The 26,021-nt window shown below is 36.1% G+C and overlaps 1 protein-coding gene across 1 annotated transcript in view; it reads left to right on the top strand.

Annotated features, from left to right (window-relative positions):
- SPATA17 (spermatogenesis associated 17) overlaps window positions 1-26,021 on the top strand; it is a 135,099-nt gene that overhangs the window by 15,342 nt on the left and 93,736 nt on the right. Inside the window, exons 4-5 of the mRNA XM_037497738.2 lie at window positions 10,621-10,671; window positions 21,611-21,714. Of these exons, the coding sequence (XP_037353635.1) occupies window positions 10,621-10,671; window positions 21,611-21,714 (155 nt within the window). The remainder of the gene's footprint in view (window positions 1-10,620; window positions 10,672-21,610; window positions 21,715-26,021) is intronic.

The raw sequence follows: 26,021 nt of genomic DNA, 5'->3' as shown, positions 1-26,021 counted from the left end.
AACCTCTTGAAGGCGATTTGTCCCATGAAAGTTGATACTAACTTTGACACAAAAGGGACATCTTTCAGTTTCCTACACTGTGAACTTGCTATTTTTTTTTTTTTCTATTGAGGAGCCCTTTCAAGACTGCATGCATATCTTCTTCCTTTAAAAACTTTTTTTATACTATACTAGGCATCCACTGATGCTTCTTTCCCAGAATCAGTTCTTTCTCTATTTGTCAAACAGTGATTTCTAAGTTGTTGGTTTCTACATTTACTTGTTAACATTTTACTATAAGAAAAACTTTCCCTGCTCTTTCAATTATTGATTGATTGATTGATTGATTGATTGATTTATATACATCAGTACAACCTCATGGATTCCTGTTTTATTCAATGGGTTATAATAACTTGCCACACATTGGTTTGGGGTTCACATTGTCTCATATTTCTCAATTAGGAGTTCCTTCACTGCTAGTCCTGTCACTCATTAGTGGTTGAGGGTCTGTATCATTGGTTTAGATAAGACAATGGAATATGTATGTCTGTGTGGCCTTCTGTGAGCAGTACTGATTAACTGGTCTAATTTCTACTTAAAAATCACTAGTAAGATCTTTATGAATGATCATTAGACATGATTCATGTGTACATTTCAGTGGCTATTGTCAAAAGTAATTATCTTGGTAACCAGGGTTTTTTCTAATATATGAATAGATGCTGAGATTGCTGATGAAATATGTTTTTAAGTTCAAGTAGTGAGTCATGCAAGATATTTTTTTTTAACTGTATTGTCCCTGCTGGGTTTGATCTACAAGAATATCACTTAGCATTGTTACTGAGTTATTCTCAGATTTTGATCTGGAGAATCTTTGGGTTCTTGAAGTAAATCAAATGATGGAGATTTTTTCCAACTAGATTGTTTTTTTTTAAAGTATTTTAATATGTAAGTTATTTTATAACAGGTCTGTTTTCTTATCTATTTTGTCATTATGTACATAGTGCCTAACATAAAGGTCTCAATAAATAGTATAATATGATCTCAGTAAATAATTATTTAATGAGATTAAAATGGCTGTATTTACTTGTTGACTAGCATGAGTGAAATATCACATTAAGCATTTTACACCCTTAATATTTTCATCAACTCTGTTAATCTTACCCCAACTCTGAGAAGAGTTTCACTATTTTATGGATTAAGAATTTTTAGTCCCAGACACGGTTACTTCCCCAAGGACACACTGTTAGTGATAAGTCGAGGAAAGTTCAACCTAACATGATCTGATTCCAACACTTATAAATTATACTGGTAGGCAATTCGTAACAGTCATCACTGAAGAATTTCCTCATTGGTTATACAAAAAGAGGTCCCGTGAGAGTTCTTCAGTGGCAACATACTAGGGATTCCTCCCTTTGTGAAGCCTTTATTCAAAGGATGTCCATTGTCAAGCCTTTCTATTCAATCCTTCAGGATTCATCCTTTGAGGACCCTGGCTGCTGGGCCACATGATGGGAATGGAAACATTTGCCAGAGCTCATATCCCTGGTGCTTAGATCCCTGTCTCCTTCACAGATAGCACCAGGTTAGTCCGTAGCCTTTTAGATACTGGCTAGGAGCAACAGGAATGCCAGATGCTTACTTGACATTTCCAAAAACTCATGTCCAGATCTTTCTCAAGATGGGGAATCTTGGAGTGAGGGTTGGGGGCACCTTAGCCCACCTGTAATATTGAGTGAGAAATCTACTTTATTTTTTTTGTAAGCTACTGAGGTAACTGCCTCTTTATCTCAGCAAAGCCCACTCATGTTTATAATGCTAACGAAAGCATGGATATTTGTAAGGAACATTCTAAGGGGTCTCAGTGAAGCCACAGAAAGCTCATAGTGAAGCTGAAAGATGTTTTGGGCTTTTTGAGTTTGTAATGATGTTAGGACACCTCCAAGTGGTAGTGTCTTGTAAGGCGATTTGATGTCTCTTAGCAGAGTGCCTGGCACAACGTAATTAGCACTTAGCAAATGCTTATGCAAGGGAACTGTTGAATTTGAACTGAAGATTCAGAGTCAGAGCTGGAGACAAGGGGTCTAGAGCGTTGAGGACACAATGTCAAGATTTCTTACCTGGTGAAAGAGCAGAGGGCCAAGAATTGAGGCTGTGAAATGTTTTGGGTAGGATTTAACAGAGGAAAGGGAAATATAGGTAGATAACATATAAGAAGGCAGTGATACAAGCTCCCAGGAAGCAGAGGAGAAAACTTAGAACTTTAGTTGTCAACAGCCTGAGATGTAACTAAGGCCAACAGAGAGTGATTGTGAAAAGACTGACGTCCTAGGAGCTCTTTCTGCAGTTTCTGTGCTTGTAGATGGCCTCCCTCAGATTTTGTGCACCAGAGTATTTCTATGCAGCTTTTACCCAATTCACATAGTGACACCTGCTCACTAATCCATGTGTCCTGTTCCCTCTGCTACGGTGCCCTCACTAAGCCACACTGATTGAGCCATTGCATTTGCTTTTGGGATTGCATTCAGTCTGGCTTCCTGAATGACTACCCTTTTGCTTTGCTTTGTTTTCAACCTCCCTATCTGGCCTTCCTGCTGACTTTCATGCTGCTGTATTTGGCATTCTGACTCAAATTTCTTCATATGAAGTGTTCAGGACCTTTGATTCACAACCTTTAAGAAGCTATTCCTCTTCTTGGGGATATGCAGAGTCTTCTTTTATTGTCAATAAGGAAAGGACTGTACAGTCACCTGGTGTGAGCTCAGGGCGCATGCACTTTCCACAGGCTGAACTCTTGCCATATTTTCACAGCCACCTGCTCTCCCCGACAAAGCACAAATGGTCCTACGGCAGGAATCTTTGATGTCAGCTGCATGGTGTTCTGTGTCACTTGGCCTTACCATTCCCTGCCACACCAAGTAGAGACATGGAAGTAATGATTCCTATATGGGATAGTGCCAAAAAAATGTTGAAATATTCTTTCCTGTGTCTCTTTAGAGCCCTAGCACTTTGAATGCTAAGTGGGTTGTTCTATGTAAACTCTGCACGACAGCTTATATACACATACACATCCTCATCCTTTTCAAGTTTCTTTTCTTCTTTATACTTTCCTACTAAAAAGCTATGTTTAGTATCATATATACTATTTTTATACTTTTTTTTCACACTTTTGAACAGAGAAGTATAAAGATTGCCCTTTATAAATGATTAATTCTATATGAGTTACCATGAAATAAATAGAAAGAGCTATAGCTCTAAACAGCTCAATGTTACAATTTTAAATTGAGATCATCCAATGAATAACATGTAATGGGAATCATGTTAACAGAATTCAATTAATTTTTTTGTTGAAGTGTATTAATGACCTGTAGTAGGACAATTTACAAAGATAATTATTATTAACACAAAGATTATTCAATCTATAAAAATCACATTTTTGCTGAAAATCAAGGCTCACAATGTTTGTATACTGCTTACCATTTTGCAGCTTCTTATAAAGTTTTCATATTTGATTAGTATTTAAATGCGTAGCAGTGGAAAGAAGTTAGATTAACATTAAGTGGGACAAAGCTGCCATCCACTATCAAATTCCCTTATATGCTGTCATGATGAATACCAGCAGGTATTCAATAGTGATCAATATTTCATATACATACTTATTTTCAATTTTATTTATATATTTTTTATAATGACATATCATTATTTTAAATCCTTGTTTGTTTTTCACGATATAGGTTTTCTCCCTTCAGGTGGCGTCACCATAGTTTTTCCACCACAAATGTACCCATAGTCTTCTGCAATAGTCCTCTGTGCTCTCCTCCCCAATCCATTTTTTTCCCCACCCTGTTTTCTCCCCCTTATCCTCTCCTTGATGCCTCAAATCTATGGCCAGCTTTCAAGCTTTGGTTTTAAAGTTTGTCTTTGTTTGTTCCTTTGTTTGATTTCTCCATATTCTCCATATAAGTGTAACCATCCGGTATTGGATCTTTCTCCTTCTGGTTCACTTCACTTAGGATAATCCTTTTCAGTTCCATCTCTTCAATATGCTGCTGCAAATGGCCAAGAAGGATCGCTAGTTTTAAAACTAATGAGAGTAACATGTTTGCTTCTATATGCATTTTTATTTCTCTTCATTATATAAAGAAATGTTTCTTCTGTAAATCAGGAATGCCAAGTCATTTTATAAATTTCTTTGTAGAACTTCCAAATCAGTTATAAATTAATAAGGCAATACTCATCACCCTTTAGAATCAGAACAGAAGACTGAAACATAGTTTTTTTTTTCCCTTCAGGGTTTTACATTAAAAAAAATAAATAGGGCCTCCCCTGGTGGTGCAGTGGCTGAGCGCTGGGCTGCGAAGCTGCCTGCAGCCTCTGTAGCACTGGTTCCATCCCCTGCCACTGGGGAGGGTGCCACATGGCACGCAGACCTCTCCTGCCACCCGCTGCTCCCCTCAGCAGTGTACTTCGTCAGTCTGCCTGTTCTCCTCTCCGCTCTGGCTCTGGTGAATTCTCTCACCCTCCCACACTTCTGACTGTACCCAGTGCTTGTATAAATAAATAAATGAATCTTTAAAAAAAAAAACATTATTAAAAAAAAATACCCAAGGCTGAGTATCTTAAAACTATGACTTACTAATATTAATTTAAAATTTTATTAACATATTTTCATTATAATTATGAAATGGATTTACATTTCACTCACCTGCTCAGAAAGGTCATATTAATAGTAACTGTGAGAAATAATATAATTAGCTTTTAATTTTTCCTGTGAATAAAGGTTATTTTAAAAATCAGCTGTTGATAATGACCAGATCAGTATCATTTGCCAACAAACAAGGCAAAGCATATGCACAAAATACTCATGATTATTTGATAATAAATCATTTTAATGATTAGATTCAAAATTATGAAATGAGGATGCCACTGATGTGGAAAATAACAAAGGCTCAGGCTCATCAGATCTGTTATCCAGATGTTCATGGCTTCTAAAAGCTCCATTGTCATCACTTTAATGTGAATATTTCCTCTTTATGGCAAAGAAAGCAAATAATGACAGTTGACCTGGTGAAGTTATAGAGCCATATTACTCAAAAGTATTCTAAATATGTATTATTTTAAATGTTCTGTTTTGAAAATAGTTGACCTTCTCTTCCTTGAAACTCACCTATTCCTCGTTTCCACCCTAAATTTTCATCAATAAGGAAAAGATCAAATAATTCATGGTATTTTCATGTAGCGATTTATATAAAAATACATGAAGAAGGAACTTAAATTGAGGAAAAGGCAATATCTGTATTAGATCTGTCTAAATGAGATGGAAGAAGCTGTAATAGAAATTAAGCCACCAAGGGTTTAAGAAGAGGGATTTGTAATCTGAGTTTAAGACTCAAGAGGGGGGACATTCCAGTTCATAAGGTCTGGAACACGACTATTGGAATGTAAAATTAAAACAAAGAGGTCCTTGGGGCTGAAAGGCAAATGATAGTGAGATTAAGTCAATGAATGTGTTCCCCATATGAAATTGGAATTCTGAAGATAATGACAGGAGCTGTGATGAAGAGAGACATTTAGCTTGGTATCCAAATCTTTGGAGCTTATAATGGAGCATGTTAGGGAGCTCCAGGAGGACATAGAAGGGGGAAAAGGGAAGGGGGAAAAAATTAAGGGAGAGAAGGGGAAGAGGAAGATTTGGAAGCATGAGGAAGGATGACAACACTGAAAGGGGTTAGAGAGATAAATTAGATCAGCAAGTAAGGATTTTCGTTTTAGGTTTTTGTTGTTGATTTTAAAGAAGTACTTACAATTGGTTTAGAACGGCACTTGTTGTGGGTCAGAAATGGTGTCTCCTATAAATACTTGCAAGATAAACAAGGAGATATAGGATTTGGGGAACTAGAAAATAAGGGGTAAAGCATTTCAGGCAAAGAGAATAATCAAAGCATGTAAATGAAGAAGAAAAAAATGTGCACAAGGTTGATCAGATTGAGATTTAAAGGAAAGGAGCAGTGAGAGATGCTTGAGGTGAAAATGGGACCCAACTCTTGTGAGTGTTGAAAATCACATTGGCCTATAAGAGAGTGATTACCATTTATTTTTTTCCTCATTGTAATTAACCTGATTGAAAGAAAAAAAATATGTTCCCATCAGTGATCACTATCCTATTAGAGAAATAAAAAGTGTGAGAACTATGTGCCTTAGTGTGTAACTTCGTGTCTTCTCTTCATGATGTGAGATACTCAAGTGTAGTTAGTTACATCGACCAGGTCAATTAAGATGCCTCGTCTTAAGCAACTGGAAACTATTGAAGATCTATGAATAAAACAATTGCTAAAACAACACTGTACAAAATTAGTTGGGAAGAAGTGTTAAGTATAGGTTAAAATAAAATGAATTGAGTATCAAGACTGTGCATAATTCAGTTATGGGGAAAGAAGACTTAATTGAAAGTTATGGGACCTAAATGAAAGTTATGGTAAAAATGAGAGAATCAAATTATTACTACAAAACAGAAAACAGTCACAGGTACTGGTGAGACTAAGCACTCAGATGTTTGTCTTAGAAGTGCTAACATGCCACCAAAAGGGCACCCAAGGGCCCCAAATTGTTGAGGGGTACATGCTCTTAAAGGATTCCAGATCTCAAGAACACAAATGCAGACTCCTAGTGTGAAATATTTTTAATAGAATTAATATGTGTGGGAGGGGAAGGGGATATTCCTAATAGAACTCCAAAAAGTCCTCGTCTTCTCGTGGGTAAATATTTGCCTCATAGGTAAATGCCTAGACATACATGCTCATCCTGAGACAGGGCTGCTGAGACCAGAAATCTTGCCATAGTTTAAGGTACCTGTTGGCGGGAAACCACAGGAAAGGGTTAGGCAGGTTCCAAAGTGCTGAGACACATAATATGAAGTCAAAATAATGACTGCCATACTAGGAGTAACCTCTTGATGTGTTTCTCACTCATGTGTGTCCTCCAACTACCTCTTCACATGTTTCTCCTTTGTTCCACCTCCCTTTATATATCCACCTTATTTCTTCCTACCTGCCCTCCATTGAGGAAGTCTGGTTCATGGAGTGCCAGGACTTATACTCCAAGGTGACTGCATATAAGTGAGGGCTGGGAAAATGGCACCAGTTCAGTACTCATCATCCTATCCCAGAGATATATCTGTTAACAGAGAGACTGATATTTAAAGCACTTAGCAATCCATAAATGGAGTCACTCATTGATCAGAATTGTTGACAAACATCACAAAGCACACCACCAATCAAAAATAGTATGGCCACTCTAGTCCAGTTCCACCTGAGTAGCTGCCCTGTGCAAAAGGCCCACATAGATCTTAACCACCAGAAAGTTATGTTTTTAAAAGGCAGGCATCCTCCAGAAAAAAATTTCAAAAGCCTTCTTGAAAATTGAGCTAGGTGGGGCCTCCCCTGGTGGTGCAGCGGTTGAGCGCTGGGCTGTGAAGCTGCCGGCAGCCTCTGCAGCGCCATTTCAATCCCCGGCTGCCACCGGCGAGTGTCCCACATGGCGCACAGACCTCTCCTGCCGCCCGCTGCTCCCCTCAGCAGTGTACTTCACTCCTTCTGCCTGTTCTGCTCCCCGCTCTGGCTCTGGTGAATTCTCTCACCCTTCCGCACTTCTGACTGTACCCAGTGCTTGTATAAATAAATAAATATATCTTTTTTAAAAAAAAAGAAAATTGAGCTAGGTGATATGACAAAGGCCATATAGCTAACAAAGGTTGGTTAAGTGTTCAGTGCTGTTTCATATCCCAGGAATTCTTCCTACTCTGTTATAAAATGCAACACATCAATCCTGTTTGTCCCTCTCTCTCTTTCTTCTTCTTCCTCTCCCTCTCTCTTTTCCTTCCTTTATTTATTTAACTTTTGGGGTGTATCTGTAATTAACCATCATATTTCCATCACAATGAAACTATCACCTTTTATGCTTGATGTGCAGCTGATCTTTAGACTTCCCTTGCTATCATAATGATAATAGAGTAAGGAATAGTAAATAGTAAGGATAAATTTTAAAACTTTCGTCTGCTTAGAAATTATAGTAACTTGTCATTCTTGGATTTATTACTAATTTTTAGAAGCTGGGATATGCTTTGCATATCTAACATCATAGAATGAATAAAAAACTTTTATGACAGAATGCTAGAAAATAATATTAAGGACAAGGACCGTTGTGTGAGTTATATTTTAACAATTCATGTAACCAAAAGGAAAAATGTTAATATAACAAATTTTCATCATTGCTCAGAATGGGAATTGAAAGACTAAGAAATTTTTCAAACTTTTAAGTGTTTCATAGCAAGCTATGGAAATGTGCAATTCACACTCAACAAATGTTTTTTTTTGTTTGTTTGTTTTTTTTAATAATACTTTTTTTTAAAGATTTATTTATTTATTTATACAAGCACTGGGTACAGTCAGAAGCGTGGGAGGGTGAGAGAATTCACCAGAGCCAGAGCGGGGAACAGAACAGGCAGACCAATGAAGTACACTGCTGAGGGGCCAGGGATCGAAGCTGGTTGCAGCTTTGCAACCCAGCGCTCAACTGCTGCACCACCGGGGAGGCTCTCAACAAATGGTTTTTTGTCTCTTTTAAATTTGTGGTTTTATATATATATATATATATATATATATATATATATGACATAAAATCTATTATTTTAGCCATCTTTAGCAGTTCTGTTCAGTGGCAAGAAATACAGTCACATTCTATAAAACCATCACCATTATCCATCTCTAATACTGTCCCATCTTCTCAAAGTGAAGCCTCTTGCCCATTGAGCAGGGAGCCTCCCCTCCATCCATCACTACTACCCCAATTTCTGTCTTTGTGAATTTCACTCTTCCAGGTACCTCACATGAGTGGAATCAAAAACTACTTTTCTCACAGTTTTTGTTTTTGTTTTGTTTTGTTTTGCTTTTTACTTTCAAACATAACACCCAGACCATGGGGCAGAGAACTGAGAATACTAATAGTGTCACTTAGTTGGAATCAAGAAGTACTGATAATCCCTTTCACGATGACCATCCACTATGTCCTGAAACCTTCAGTACTTTATCTCGATTTAGTCTTCACTGCAGCCATGGGAAACATGTACCCATTTTGTGAGAATGGAAATCAAGACTGAGACTTCACCTAACTTTCTCAAAGACACACAAGCTGGTAAAAACAAGTCAGGAATTGAACTCAGATCTGTGGTTCCAAAACTCTCACACACTCCACTGCTAACTGCGAAGCAATATGAAAAGAATCAGAAGCAATATCTTTTTCCGAACCCAGACTTGTTTCTCGTATTTCTTCTGTATAAAAATATTTAATGGTTTTAGCTGCTTCCATATAACTTGAAGGAATACGATATAAAATATTTTAAATTCACCTCAAACACCAAGAATTATGCCTCACTTGCTATAACAAAGAAAGAGAATTTAAAATGAAGTAACATCATTGTGTTCATTTGTAAATAACATATTGCAGCCAACTGTTTCTTAATTGCTCAGACTGTTGATAAATAATCCAGCCCTGCTGCTCTCCACAGACAATTTGCTTTGGATCAGACCAGGCAATTCAAACAACACTAATTACAGTGAAACCTTTTTATATGAATTCCTGTTCATCTCAGGAAAGAAAGCCCCTGTATAAAAGATTAAGGCACTTTTCTCTGATTTCTGCCTGTAACATCAAACCTATTCCTTGGGCCCAAGTTACATTAGTTATGAATTTTGATTGACTAACAACAGACCAAGTTGCATTTCGTGTTGAAAAATATGTTATTTCATGGCATTGACTGCTTATTGTACTATCATGAATTATGTTAGTTTTATATTTTTAATTAAATGGTACAACAGATGTGGAAGCTTTATCTAAAGCAGTGTTTTCACAGAAATAAGCTGTCTTGCTATGTGATTATCTGCTATCATGGAGATTTGTCTATTAATAGAGAAATATGTCTCTACTCAAAAGAAACCAAGACTTTAGGAAGTCTTCCCTTTATCAGAGGATTTGCTGTAACATGATATCATTGTATTTGTGATTTTATGGTGTTAAAATGAATATTAAATGAAACAAAATTCCCAAGGATTACTCAGGAGGCAGCTAAGTACATAACATTTTGTACAGATGGTTGGAAGGCACAATTTTGCTCCATCACTGCACCCATATCCTTGAACGATTTCGACTGAAGACAGCATTTCTTTGAATTTTTCATTAAACCAGACGTCTTGAAATATGAATTCCTTTTATGTTTCTGTGAGTTTTGGCTAAAAGAACCCCAGTGAATAAATCATACAATACTACGTGTCACCAGCACTTGTGAATATTTCTGCTTTGTTATTCTATTCTCAGTAGAGCACCATTGATTATCAAACTCAGCGGAGAGCATTTTATGATCATATATCTCCATTAGCTTCTAGTTTGACTACCATAGATTTTTCTGGTTAAGACTGCATTATGTATTAGGAGGCCTATCTCTTCAATACAAAGTTTGATTTCATTTTTCTAAGCCTCAAACTCTTATTATGTATTATGTATAAAGATTCTTATCTTTTATATGTAAAAATAGGCTGCACTGTCTTTGTGTAACTGAAATACATGCCATCTTTTTTTTTTCTTGATTCACAGTTAGCGTATTATACTATGAAGATGAATCTCTACAATGCAATGGCTGTCAGGGTAAATATTTCTTCACTTGTTAAACAAATGAAAAGTCAATTGTGCCCTGAATTCACTTTTAATAAAATGAGCAAACCAGAATAATGCAAATTTGATTGATATGCTAATGGTAAAGAGAGAAAAGAGTACATAATTTAAAAGTTAGTTATACTAAATAATCTTGGCAGTATTAAAAATTAGAGTAAAATGTAAAACATGTAATTATCAATGCTTATGTTTTAGAATGTTAAATATCTCTAAGCCGTAACTAGAGAAAGACCGTAAATATTAATGAAGCAATGTATTAGTTTCCATGTGTCATATAGAATATTGTGATAAATAGATGAACATGGTTCTACAGTATAAGATTCCTGACCAATACAAATCAATTAGAAATTATTCATATGATTTAACAGCAATGAAGTCTGTTTCCAGCTTAGAGGTTTTATTTCTATCACTTTCTATGTTGATTTTTATGTGCTATTTTTCTAATAGCTAAATTTTGTGATTAGGAGGCTTACTTCCTTTCTGCATATTGTGGGAGTGAACACAGCAAAAGTATTATTTCTTTTGTTCACATGATATTGTAATAGCTTAAATTATAAGCTATTGCATATGGAGAAATTAATGTCCTTAAAAACATTCCCTTTCATTAATCTCTTAGCTTTTCTGCTAATAATGGATTTTATTTTTTTGGTGAGGCATGGTAATAAAATACCTTCTGAAAGTCCTGTGGCAGATAAATTAACATGACTTTGACTGTCCAGACTGTCTTTGGAAAAGTGCTTTCTCTATAGGTGTGAATGTGCTGGAACCCTAGTCCTAGGTCTGGCCTCCAGTATCTTTTGGTCTGCCTCTCTGTTGTCATAGTTTAAGGAGGAAAGAGAAGAAGAAAGAGATCTTTCTTCTGCTCCTCCTTCACCGGAGGCAGACGCTGACCGTAATTAGTTTTTCCTCTTTAATGGAAAATGCTTAGAAAATGATGGGAGCTTAGGAGATTCTGGATCTCTATGCTCAAAGACTTAACCTCTGAACCTAAAACACTGGTAGATATTTCTTATCCTCTTACCTCATGTCAGATGTGTCTCTAAAGTAAAAAGGAATAAATGACTGAGAACCTAAAGCAGTTATGGACTGAAGACTTAGGTATCCTGTCCCATCACTAGGGTAGATGGAGGCACAGGTGGTGGATTTATTATCTAGTCCCAGATCTTTGTTTTGAATTCTGATCAGACTTGATCACTCAGATTCCTTTTACTTTGACTAAGGTATATCAAAATATCCCACATCATTATAAGCCACTTGTAAGGCAGTCTGACTCATTCCACCATCATACTAAAAGCTATATTTCCTGACAAAGTCAGCTTGTCTTTGATTAATGTCACTGGACAAAGTTAGCCTTTACCTGAGTCCTGTGATTCTGGAGAACCACAGAGATTCACAACCCCACTATCCCCTTGTCTTCAGTTTAATGCAAAAAACACCCACCCTTAGCCATTAGATAAGAGGCACAAAGAAGCATGTATTCTCCCCTCTTGTTTACCTCTGACGAACCAGACAACCCTCCTCCCATTCCATTCTTTACCTCACAAATGATTAACTGAACTGCTTGTTCCATTGATCAATTGGAAAAACATGTTTGTTAACCAAGCTATGGCAACACTTCTTTCCATCCCCTGTCCCTGGCCCTGAACTTTAGCCTGCATATGGCAGCTTAACACCTTCATCTGAGAATAACTGGCTGTAGGGAAATAAACCATTCTCTGATCTACCATCTGATTATGTCACAAGTTCATCCCACATCCTCAAATCAAGTTCTTTCTAGTTTTGTTTACACCTCTCCATTGGGGAAAAAAAAAAACAACAACTCTTTTTGCCTAATTTTTAACATGCTTGCAAGTCTTATGGTGAGTGTCTTCTCCACCTTACATAGTACCATGGTCTCTCAGCCCTCTCCCTTGCAGTAATTCTATTGAAATATGACCATATTTTCTTGACACATCCCAGGAAAAAAGAATATGGGTGGGAATACAGTGGCCATTCAAGAACTGAGGGAAGGAAGACTTAAGCCTTACTTCAAAGTTGGAAGGATCCACTAAATACACTTGGGAATTTTTGTGAGACTTGATGCAGTACATAAATACTACTATGGAAAATTTATGTTAGAAACACTTCCCTAACAAAGAAATTCACAGTCTTCTGTCAGAGGTTTAGATGAGTTAATGTTGGTAATAAACTATGTACTTCATGTTCCTAAGATGAATGATTGAGAATAAGCCTCTCTTGTGTGGAGGCCAAAGTAATTGCCTAACAAAGATGAAATTTTAACAGTGGTTCATCACAGTGACCAGAACAGAATATATTTGTAAGTGGACTTTGACTGATTTATTTGCTAGTAGATTTTTGCAAAATGGTGCTTTGAAATTTGGTTCTCTACAGCAGTGGGTGTCTGAAGAGACCCAGGCAGAATCCTTATACATGTATGTTGTCTGCACCTGGCAATTATAACCCATACTGGATACCAGCTGCTGAAGTTTTTACTTCTCTTATCTACAAGTCTGATTTTTCAGTTCATTGCCTACCAAGTAAGCTTCTTCAAAATAATACCCTATAAGTGATTGAATTATGACTAGCTCTGAGTGTCCAGGAGGAAGTCTCTAAGAGTGACTGGTAACTATCAAAAACCTAAGTGATATATACTATTCAGACCGATAACTGTGTACCCAATTCATGAATAGGGTCACATAGAATGCATAAGAGAAAACCTTTATCTTATTTGGTCTCATGTACTGATTCTATTGCAAGTTATAGATTTGACTGTTGATTCTTAGCATGACAAGTAAATGATATTCAGTTGCCAAAGAGGCTAGCAGAGCATTTCTAAAATGAGAAGAGTTAAAAAAAATTATTTTTAGCCCATCCATTCCTAAATAGATGTCATTTTTTTATAACAAAGAATAAATTACATGTCTGTAATTTTAAAAAATATAGTAGGCATTCATATGCTGATTTGCTGCATGTATTTTCTAAAGGGTCACCTTTTATCTCAAGACTTTATGATCCCCCTACCCATATAGAATTGATCACTCACTTTTTTATGTCCCTATTTTTACCATTGACATACTTTCTGGAGAGGACCTGTAACATTTAATAATCCTTGCTAATTTACCTGCCTCTATCCATCCCCAATACCCTGTAAGTCCCCTGGAGCCTGGATCTTATCTGCGTCATCTTTGTATCTTCAGTTCCTGTCTTTTAAGAGGAGGTCAAGAAAATGGCCCTAAATAAATCCTTGAATGTTGCCATTTCTTTTCTAAACATGGAATTATAAAAAGTCATTTGTTTTTAAAGCCTTTTCTCTAAGACCCTCAGCGCCCTTGTTAGGAATGATTTAAACCTTCAGTGGGGAATTTTGAAGGCTTTTTGGACTATGTGCTGTGGGTAGCTGGTCAGGTTCTGTTGGTTTAGTCCAGCTCACATGTGCGTGGACATGTGAGTGGCAGGTCTCATAAGGGTTAAGTCCAGCTCATATGTGCGTGGACATGTGAGTGGCAGGTCTCATAAGGGTTAAGTCCTTGCCAGTGTATCATAACACATCCAGGTTGGAAGGAGGTTCGCTGTGATAGAAGCTTTTGTCAGTCCCACAATATGCCTTTATAAAACCCCTGTTACTGCTTTGCAGCTCGGCCAGGGACAGTCAATTAATACAGCGATAAACTGCTCAGTAAATTTTTATTTTAGTTCCTAGGGCCCTATTCCTCCTGTTTCTCTGTGTGACACTTTAATGCCTTTGTGGTCTTCAATCTAACTTTACTCCAGGTTTGGATTCTGCTTTTCCTTCAGCATCTTGGCTACTCATGGTGGACCCCATTTAATTTTGGCCCCCAGCTTTGATTTTCAGCCCTCTCTCTTTGAATAACTCTCAGTATATTATATAAATGTCATGAACTGAATCTCTTATTCAACTCATTTCTCTCTCTGTCCCATGTGAATGTATGGACAGCCTCATATTTTTTTATAGTTTGGCATAGAACTAGCCCTCCATTTTTGAGAATGTGAGTGACAACTATTTAAGCACTTGGGTATTGAATCAGACCCACTAACCCTGGACTTGGGGAGTTAGCATCCTGACAATGCTCTAAAGATGAAAGCAAAATTACATCATGTGTGGAAAGGCCATTAAAAATATCTGCAGGTGGGTCTCCCCTGGTGGCGCAGGAGGTTGAGTGCAGGGCTGTGAAGCTGTCTGCAGCCTCTGCAACGCGGGTTTGATTCCTGGCCAGCTAGGGGGATACCCACATGGCACGGCATACCTCTCCTGACTCTCCCACTGCTCCCCTCAGCAGTGCCTTCGGTCTGTCTGCCTGTTCTGTTCCCCACTCTGTCTCTGGTGAATCCTCTCACCCTCTCGCACATCTGGCCTGTGCCCCGGTTTTTGTATAAATAAAAAAATAAATCTTTAAAAAAATCATTGCTTTAAAAAAAATATCTGCAGGTAGCAAAAAAGGGCAATTATGGTATAATGCAATGATAGTAGAATTATCTCATCCATCCTAAGATCTATTACTTGTTCCTTTCCCCTAATACCTTCTAAGCATTTAGTATTTACTTTTGCTCATGGCTTTGTTTCCTGGCTGACCAATCAGGATGAAGTGTCTTACATGGAGTGGCATATATCTTATACTTAGTTCTTCCATTGACAGAGAGAAAGTAACCCAATGCCAGGGTAACATACATGCAGTCTCATCCTTGTTATTTGGCACCTATTGCCTCAATAAATAGCTCCCCATTCTCAGATATATTACCTGAGGGGGAATGGATAAGCTAGATGCATTATCACACCTTAGTCAAACCAACCTGCCAGTGAGAGGTGTGTCTTTGAGGCCAGGAAGGAAAAAAATTTCTAACCACATGTTTCCAAATTTAAGTAAGCCAGAACCACTGGCAAATAGTAGTAATAATAATGATGATGATAATAATAATAATAATACCAGTGATAATATAGTAGTTGTTAGCAATTGCATAGAAGTTATTATTCTCCAAGCACCATTCTAAGTGCTTTAAATGACCCTTCACTCTAATCCTCACAACCAGCTCTCTGAGAAAGGTGTCCTTAGGATTCTAGTTTGAAAGTTGAGGAATTAGAATTGCAGAATTGTACCTTGCCCAAGGTCATACAGCAGGTAAATGACTCTATTAGGACATGAGTCCAGGAGGGCTGGTTCCACATTTGTGTTATTTCTGGTCACTTGCAATCTTACCTTTATTTCAGGTGTTCCATTTTTTTCTCTCAAGGATTTGCACGAGAACAACTGTAAAACCTTAAACAGAACTCTCAGGAAAAATCTCATACTCTGTTTTCATGGAAATTTGACCCTGTGGCCTAGCAATTCGTTACCATCCTTATTAATGTGTATTTCACTCAAGGTAGACTAAATTTTGTTTATGTTAATTAGTAGGAGACTAAGTTGAGTGTCCTCAGTTCAATGCCACTCATTTTCCCTTGGAGGGAGGCCAGGATGACAGGATGAAATGCCTCTCCTTATAAAAGAATGTTCAGGCTGGGACCTTTCATACTCTTATTGCCAACGTCAGGATCTGTCGTCCATCATAACTCTAGATGCAGCACCCTTCCCTGCCACAATTTTAAATGGATTGTTTGTGTAGCACATGGGACTGGATAAGAAAAAGAGAATCTCATTTCTTTCCTGTTTGGAGTCTAAGGTGCAGATCACAAAGATTTCGGTGATCTAAAAGTCTGTTTGGTGGTTGTGTGCTTCCACCAGGCCTGAAAATACTAATGGAAAAGAAGAACTCCTCTCTTTCTCTCTTAACTCTTAGAATATATTCGTCTTCAATAAACTGAGCTTAACAGGGATATTATCTAGCACAGACTAGAAGTTAGCAAAGGTAAATGTTCTGGGGATTGCTAATTCCTGGCAGTGTCTTTGAAAAGCCTCCTCTGGGTCGTCTCATCTATACTGAGACCCCAACTGCTCATGTCTTAGAATGACTAGAGCAATATCTGATGAATGCAAATTTCAAGAAGTATGTAATAATTTAGAGATCTCTAAAAATATGTTCCATCAGACTTTTTCCTCCTGTTTTCAAAGATCTACAAAGAGTGAAAAGTGATAATAATCTAAAGTTTACAGAGTTCTAGAAAACCACATATGTCATTGGTTGTTATAGGTAGAATTCCTCTTACTCCGGAAATCTTGTACATCATCCATCAATCACATATTCTCACTTAGTAATCTTCTGCTGAGACCTGGAGAGTCTCAGTGGGTCCTTTATTATTGCAATTAAATGATTTATCATGAAACTAGTGCCCCAAAACATTTGAATTCAGATAAAAATGCTCACTTCAAGGAACATAAACTATGTTAACAAGAAGAGCATTTAATTAGCCATCACTTAAAATAACTACTTTGCAAAATACCATAAATAAATGTATTGGCTCTTTTCTCTTAGAACTCTGGATATGTAATAAAACTTTTAATTTATAGAAATTAATCTAACTTGAAATATCAATTAACTATCTTCTTTTGTTTCCCACTTGTGTATAAAATATGTGAGAAAAGATTGTATGGTAGCTTTAATTTTAAAAATGGTTGAAGATGTGTCAGATATATAAAGATTCATATCAATCTCTTAAACTATTTATAATCCAATTTTTGTTTTTATAATATTATGAAGAATTTATGTTTAAAATAATGTCTCCAAGATTAGGTAGAGATAAATAGGTAAATTAATTCAGGTAAATAAATTCAGTTCTCTCATAGATCTTATATTAGGTTCTAGGAATATAAAATGGGTAAGATTTTGTCTTATTCATGGGGAAAAATCCCAAAATGTCATTCTGAGAAATACGAGAAGGAAACATCTAGGCAACCTGAGCTTTTGCTTGATGATAGATAAATGTTCCATCACTATACGAAAGAATAGTTCTCCCTCCTGCTTCTCCTAGTACCAATATCATTATGAAATGATTACATAAATTTTTAGAGAAAGGAAATATAAAGTCAGGGTACAGTGGGGAAACAGAATATTAAAGAAAAGAAACTGCATATGGAACAATTATCCAGAATTTCTGCTAGCTAAAACTATCTAGTTAAGATTTTCATTCGTTCATTCATTCATTCATAGGTGTGTGTAGGTGTGTTTGACATTGTAGTTTATTTATACCTATACTGAAAACATGGATATTGCTATTTTTAAACACCCTGTCTTTGAAAATGTAGTAAATTCACTGTTCTGTGCTCATTGTATAGTCTTCTGGAATGTTGAACATTCTACTACATGAAAGTATAGTTATAGGTGACTTAATTTTATTTCTATGCTGGCATATACATTGGGAGCACTGACACTAGGTAGTTATTTTAATGAATTTGTTTTGCAGGTCTTCATCTTAATTTTAGGTGAGGGTAATTTTTCCCTCTCTTTTGATAGCAGTTAGATTACTATGAATTTTGAGGAATAAAGTAAACTCAATGGAAGGAAAATCTTTTCTATGAGCAGATGGCTTTTGATATATCAAGGTTTTGCCATTTGTTTTAGTGCTTAAAATAAGCATTATTTATAAGACCACTTACATTTTGATGTTACTTAATGAGGAATATGCATCATTGATTTGACTAGCTTAAGAGGTCATTTAGAACTTGCCCGTTAACAAGCTGTAATCTGCTGAGCACACAATGACTTTGTTTAAAATTATCTATTCAAAGCTGATCAATGACAATAATTGTTTTATACCAGTCTCTTCTGAAAGTTGCTAATTACTTTGAAGGACATGAATACTAGTCTTTTTTTTGGGGGGGGGTGTTATAACCCATTCACCTTGAAATTCAAAAGAAATGCTATTATTATCAAAAGCCAACTAGCCTCTTAAAAACACTTTTTTTTCCCCCCTATGTGAAAGTTTCATCACTAGTTCTGGGATATCAACAGGAAGTTTAGGCAAAATTTAAGATGTCATTTGTTCTTATAACAGGAAGTTGAGCAGATCTCAGCTATTGTATCTTATATTAATTAGTTATTAAACAGGGATCCTGATAATGTAAGAAAATATTATCTTTTAAAGTATAGAGCACTCCACACACTCTTTCTCTTTATACAATATATTCATGAGATGACTTAGTGGAAAGAGCTGTGGCTCAGAAGAATCAGGTTTGCATACTACTCTGCCATTTACTCTTTTACTGGTTATATGACCTTTATCAAGTTAGTAAACTTTAGTTACTTCATTTTTAACATGGAGATCATGCCCTATTCACAAAGTTATTTTAAGAATAAAAGCATAAGCTTGGTATATTCATGGAGCTCAATAACGTTTAGGTTCTTCACTGGATAATTGCCTTCACCCATCCCAATGCCAGGTTTCTTCTAGTTTTTTTTTTTATTATTATTATTTTTAAACTCAGAAAACAAGATTAATCATTCTTTAAAAGGTGTAAGCTTAAATTTGTTACCTTAATTTATTACCTTGACCATCACTTATTTATTATTCCTTTACATGCCCAATTGTGAACAGAAGGATTTATGTTGGAAAGGAATGTAAGCTTGTCTTTGAGGAGGATGTCTAGGGTGCTAGTGTATTAGGAGATTCCCTGAGAACATCAACACAGATTCCCTGAGCCCTGAGTTGTGTGCTGCTGTTTCTAGTTGTTTCTCAGTTTGGCATAAGAAGGGACCATACCTTTGCCTTCTTTTACTCTCTTCCTATTAGCACAGATTTTCCAGCCAATTTCAGTTTTGTTTTTTTTAAAGATTTATTTATTTTATACAAACACTGGGATACAGGCCAAAGGCGGGAGGGTGAGAGAATCCACCAGAGACAGAGCAGGAAGCAAAACAGGCAGAAGGACCGAAACACACTGCGGAGGGGAGCAGCGGGCGAGACAGGAGAGGTCTGTCGTGCCATGTGGGAATCTCCCCTGCCGGGCAGGAATCAAACTCGTGTGCCACAGAGGCTGTGGACAGCTTCACAGAGCTGCGCTCAACCTGCTGTGCCACCAGGGAGGCCCCCCAATTTCAGTTTTTATCCTTTCTAACTTCTGTACTCAAAATGGGCATGCCCTCTATTCTGGCAGTACCTACTGATAGTTACCTCTCTCCTCTTTCTCCTTCAGTACAACATCATTTTTTTATGTTTTCGGGCAGATTTAATCTTGCTTTATTTAATAATGTTTCTGTGTAATAGGTAGTACCTTCTTTAACACTATCTGATATCCTAGTATTTCCCCCGTGTTTCCCTGAGTCACTTTTATCTCTGGTATGATGGGATTTCTGTCAGTACTTTTGTTTACAAGTGTTCTCTGCTTTAAGACAATTATTATTGTACTTGCAATAAAAGTATGATGTTGAACTATTTGAAGCCATTCAACCAACAATATGACCTTAGGCAATTATTTAATCTTCCTATCAATGTCTTCTCTGTCCAGTGAGGCTAATATTAATCCCTACCTCAGAATGGTGCTGTAATGATTAAATTAGATAAGCCAGGAAATATTCATTCATATGCATGATTTATTTATGTATACATATTTCAATTGATTATTTTTTTCATTACGAAAGTGGTTTGTATCAATTCCTCCTCTTTCTTTGTCAGCAATAATATGATATTGGTCAAATTAAAAGGAGATAGCTTCTAAATAGAGTCTATACATTTAGAAAAATTAATTTATTTTTAATTTGAAGAATCTCTAAAATAAGATCATTTGAAAAATAAATTTGAAGACATATTCTATGGCTTTGTTCCATTAATTTGCTATTTATTGTGCTTAGTTTTACTTGCTAGACTTGTTACCTCTGATGTAATTATTCTTTTAAGCCATTTCACATCTCTTCAATTATTTTGGTCATTCTTTTACTAGGAGGGTAACTAGAACACTCCTCAAAATCTTTTTTTAATCCAATTTTATTGATTTGTCATTCATTTACAAAGCTACATACTTATAGTAGTGCCAGTTCACACCTCAACACATGTACATGATTCACACCCCTCCATCAATGGCCCAGTGCTAATACCCTTATCACCTTACCCCACCTCTTCACAACAAAAATAACTCTAAACTCTGTGAAAACTATAGTGGTATTGGTGTGGGGGTGAAGGGTGAAGAGTTCGATTCCCTGGCTGGCCAGGGAGGTGACCCACATGGCGCAGCAGACATCTCCTGTCTCACCCACTGCTCCCCTCAGCAGTATATTTCAATACATATGCCTTTTCTGCTCCCTGCTAAGTCTCTGGTGAACCCTCTCACCCTGCACCCCCTCACATCTCTGGCCTACACCCCAGCTCTTGTATACATAAATAAATAAATCTTTAAAAAAAAAGTCTAAATGCATGATACAAGCAAAATCCTGGAGGATAGTGCCTTTAACAAAGTAAGAACTCTGAAAATGTTAGCTATTATTGTTTTTATTGAGGAAATATTAAAATGTTATGTTTCAGATATAAGTCAACATGATGTTTAAAGATTTTGAATACGGATGAATTGAAAAAGTCTACTTAAAAATGTTATTTCAGTGACACTAAACACAATCTTCAAGGTTACGAAAAATAAAAAATCCATATGGTTAGGAAGGAAGTGGAAGTGGGGGGAATTGGTAAGGCAAATGTTTAATCTTTCAATTGTTAATTTGTCAAATTAACTGCACCTACAAGAGTGTAGTCAAATCTAGTATTTGTGAAAGAATTATAATTGTTTGTTTGTTTTTTGGAAACAATTATCATTATTTTAACATAATTTATAATAGCCTATAAGTAATTTTTATCTTTATAATAGTTTATAATAAATGAGTACAACCTATATTGGCAACTATGTACTGTGATGTTAGTGGAAAGTGTAAGACTTTATTTGATATGTTATCATCCATCATTACCTTGATTTTGAAGAACTATTCATGTTTTCACTAAAAATATTTACTGTGTATTTTATCTTTGAATTTGCTTCCATAGATTCAGAGACATTGGCGAGGTTATAGGATTCGGAAATACTGCTTTAATTATTACTATTTGAAAGAGTACCTGAGAGCTGTTTCAGAGACCAATGATGCAATTAGGTGAGTAATATAATCACAGTCTCCTGGTAAAGATTTTAGAAAGAATGCTCAATAGATGTTTATCATTACCATACTGGAGAGTGCCTTCTCAAACTCAGTGAAACTAAACAAGGATCAGAGGGTGACAAACTGTAAGACTGACCCTTGAAAGCAGACTGTAGATCTGAGACTCTCCGGGGAGGGGGTGGAGAGTAGAGAACTAGAGAAGGGGGAGGGTGAGAGGGCATGAGGGGTGGCGGTGGGGAGAGAGCTGATGGTGGGTGACTGTGGGCACTTTAGTGGTGGGAAAACTATGGGGACTGCACCTGAGCGGAGAAATCCTATATTGTGAAAAAATAAACAAGTTTTTTTTTTAAAAGAGAAATTAAATAAATTAAAAATAAAACTCAGTGATACTTTAGGCAGAAATTTATTGCTAAGGTGTGTAGATACAGTTTACTGTATCTGTATCTGTTTACTTTGACATTTTGTCTATTTTTGAATGTCTTATACTCTTCACTATAAATCATATTGTTTATGTGTATAATGGTTATAATTTATATATTAATTTATGTATAATTTGTGATGTATAATAATAATTTATGTTACAATATCTTGGTCTTATGCAAAATAGTTGAATTTCAGGAAACATCTCATTTTTGTCTGTGAAAGGATCCCATAGATGAAGCCTTCAGTATGATGAAGTTCATATGTATTTTAAGAAAGATGTTCAGTAGCAAGAACTTTCCTCTCAAAGAGCAAAATACCATGGAACATATTACAATGGGCTGCTCTATGGTCAGTTTTTATGGTTTTGCACCCACAAAAAGGTAGCATCTGCATCTAGGCCATCTATTTGCCTCTCTTATTCCCTCTTTGGAATTCATTTTTCAATCTCCAGTACTTAGTTTTTTCTTGTAGTAATTTGAACATTAAACAAATTTATTTCTAGGTTTTCTGTGTTATGTTTGGTACAATTATTACTTCAGGGAATTTATTGAGATTTTCACCTTATGTATGTATAATTTTGTTTTAGATGTTCTCTAAAGGTAGATAAATAGATTTCTTTTTCCATTCTAGCTATGTTTTTGCATTTTAATTGAGCAACCAAATGTTTGCCTTCATCATCTTAACTGTTGCAATGTCTCTCACCTTGCTTTATGTTCCTACATTTTATGATTCCTTTCATAAATATTAGGATTTGTTTGTTTATGTGAACCTTTTTTTTTTTTTAATCTTTAAATGTGTTTGATTAAGTATTTACTTAACAGCCACTGTGGGCCAGTCATTATGCAAGTTGTTGAGGATACAGTGGTGAATGTGACTAACCCAGGTAGACTTCATGAAACTTCCAGAGAAGTGGGGAGAAAAGTACCAGAAACAGAAGAGATCTGGCATCAATTTACCTATATTCCATTATTTTACAGCAATAAACTGGATCCATCCCACTTTCCTAGGGAGGAGGTGATACAGGGGGTTTCAATACCAGAGGGGAGATGGCTGGAGGGTATATTCAGGAAGACCTTCCATACTCAGTCTTACATATACCCCTTGTTCAATACGTGCTTTGATTTTTAGCTCTGTGCCTAGGACAAGAGATACTTTATTTTCATAGGACAATAGTTTATTAAATTGTCCTATTATTAAAGTATTTCAAACTTTAATACTATAATTCAAACTTTAGTTTTGTCTTGAAGCATTTTGATAGTTACTTATGCCAGCAAGTATTAAAATATATACTTTCTGGATTTCAACAACAATGTGAGACATGTAGAGTATGCCTCTGTTTTGGGGGCAGGGCAAAATCATAGAAAAAAATTGGTAAAACCAATTTTATATTAGAATATGTTTCACATATTCTATTGAATTATATAGGATAATAATTCAATAATTCTATTGAATTATATAGGATACCAGATAACATTGGGCTTAACATTAGTTGATGTGCTCTTTTATTGATAGGATTTATTTTACAGTGTATGGTAAAAATAAAATATGTGTACATATGCAAGAGTATCTTTTCATAACCAAGAGTGAACCTTTTACAAAGAAAAATGGAATTGATTAATTTAGGGCTGAGTTTGCTCTTGGTAGACATCTTCCTATGTAACATCTAGCCTGATATGCAAAATCTGCCCCAGGTTACGAATAAGAAAATTATATAATGAAATAAAAAATTAGCTCCAGAGTCACAGATTGGTAGCATTAATAAAACATTATTAGCCTGGAATGCAGAAAACTGACTTTTTTTTGACAGAAATTCAAGTTAAAAGTAATATATTCCCCCAATCTTAAGGCTTCAGTTCAGTTGTTGGTTGTTAATATCTCATAACAATAGCTCTGACTTGAATATAAATTTGTCATTCATCAAAGAGAATTAGTTTTTCAGCATTTTGACTTTGGACAGCACAGTTTGGCTAGATGGATTATTATGGATATTCTTCTTTATTTCTTTTTCATGCATCATGAAAGTTTTTTAAAGGATATACTTGTTTTGTTTTTATTACAGTAGCTTTATTTATATATAATTTGCATACCCTACAATTCATCCATTCGAATTGTACTATTTTCGTGTATTCACAAAGTTGTGCATCCATCAAAAGGATTATTTTAAAACATTTTCGTTATCCTAAAAAATAATCATATATCCTTCAGCAGTCCCTCTTCATTCTCCCTTCCCTGCTCAACCACTAACCTGCTGTGGATTTTTTCTATACTGGACTTTCCATGTAAGTGGAATCTTGCAGTGTGTGGTCTGTTTTGTCAGATGCTTTTTGCTTAACCAGATTCACACATGTTGTAGCATATATTAGTACCCTACTGATTCTTTTTCTTTCCAATTAATATTCAGTTCTATTGGCAAACTACATATTATTGATCCATCTGTCTCCTGATGCTCTGGAGCCAGCCCTCCTTGGCCTCTCCATTCTCCTACTCTTAAACAGACAACATTTTCTCTAACTATGATGCAGTTTTCTTCTTAAGAAAACATTTCATAACTTTCTTTCTCTGGGATGGACCCACTATTTTATGAATGTGTGTTAACCTGTTTGTGATTTATTTCCTTGTTTTTCTGGAACGGCTGCTATCACACTATTTTAATGTATATGGAAGGCAATATTGGGGTCTTTGCTGGTTTTAAATGTCTTATTCTACCCTCAAACTTGATTGGTAGTTTGGCAAGGTATAGCATTCTAGCTTATAAATCATATTCCCCTTGAATTTTTAAGGCACTGCTCCACTGTTTTCTGACATTCAAATGCTGACTTCTCACTGTGGTGTTTCACCTGCCTTAGAAAGTGATCTATTTTTAGAACAATTATTGATGAAATTCATATGGAATCACCAAAAACCCCGAATAGCCAAAGCTCTCCTGGAAAAAAAAGAAGGGAATGGAGGCATCACACTCCCAGACTTCAAACTATACTACAAAGACATAATCATCAAAACTGCATGGTATTGGAACAAGAACAGACACACAGACCAACGGAATCAAATACAAAATCCAGAAATAAACCCACAAATTTATGGTCAACTAATCTTTGACAAAGGAGCAAAGAATATGCATTGGAGCAAAGAAAGTTTGTTCAATAAATGGTGCTGGGAAAACTGGGCCGCTACATGCAAAAGAATGAAGCTTGACTACTACCTAACACCATGCACAAAAACCAACTCAAAATGGATTAAAGAACTAGACATAAGACCTGAAACCATAAAATACATAGAAGGAAATATAGGCAAAACATTACATGATATGCACATCAAAGACATCTTTACAGACACATCACCCAAAGCAGTGATAGTGAAGGCAAAGATAAACAGCTGGGACTACATCAAATTAAAGAGCTTCTGCACAGCAAAAGAGACAATAACAAAAACAAAGAGAAACCCCACCGACTGGGAGAACATTTTTGCACACAACACTAATGATAAAGGACTGATCACAAAAATCTACAAAGAGATGATGAGACTCAACAAAAACAAAGAAAATAATCCAGTCAAAAAATGGGCAGAAGAGCTAAAAAGAAACTTCTCTGAAGAGGAAATGCAAATGGCCAACAGGCATATGAAAAAATGTTCAACATCACTTGTAATCAGGGAAATGCAAATCAAAACTACCATGAGATACCATCTCACACCAGTGAGAATGGCACATATTAAAAAAAAAACTAGCAAAAACAAATGTTGGCGAGGGTGTGGAGAAAAAGGAACTCTCCTGCACTGTTGGTGGGAGTGCAAACTGGTCCAACCACTATGGAGAGCTGTGTGGAGATTTCTGGACCTACTAAACATAGCTTCCATATGATCCAGCAATTCCACTCCTAGGT

The sequence above is a fragment of the Talpa occidentalis genome, unplaced genomic scaffold, assembly GCF_014898055.3.
Source record: "Talpa occidentalis isolate TD23 unplaced genomic scaffold, MPIMG_talOcc4v2.1 talOcc4.8, whole genome shotgun sequence".
NCBI classification, from domain to species: Eukaryota; Metazoa; Chordata; class Mammalia; order Eulipotyphla; family Talpidae; genus Talpa; species Talpa occidentalis.
Note: the sequence above shows the minus strand (reverse complement) of the source record. Positions and strands in the feature narration are given on the sequence as shown.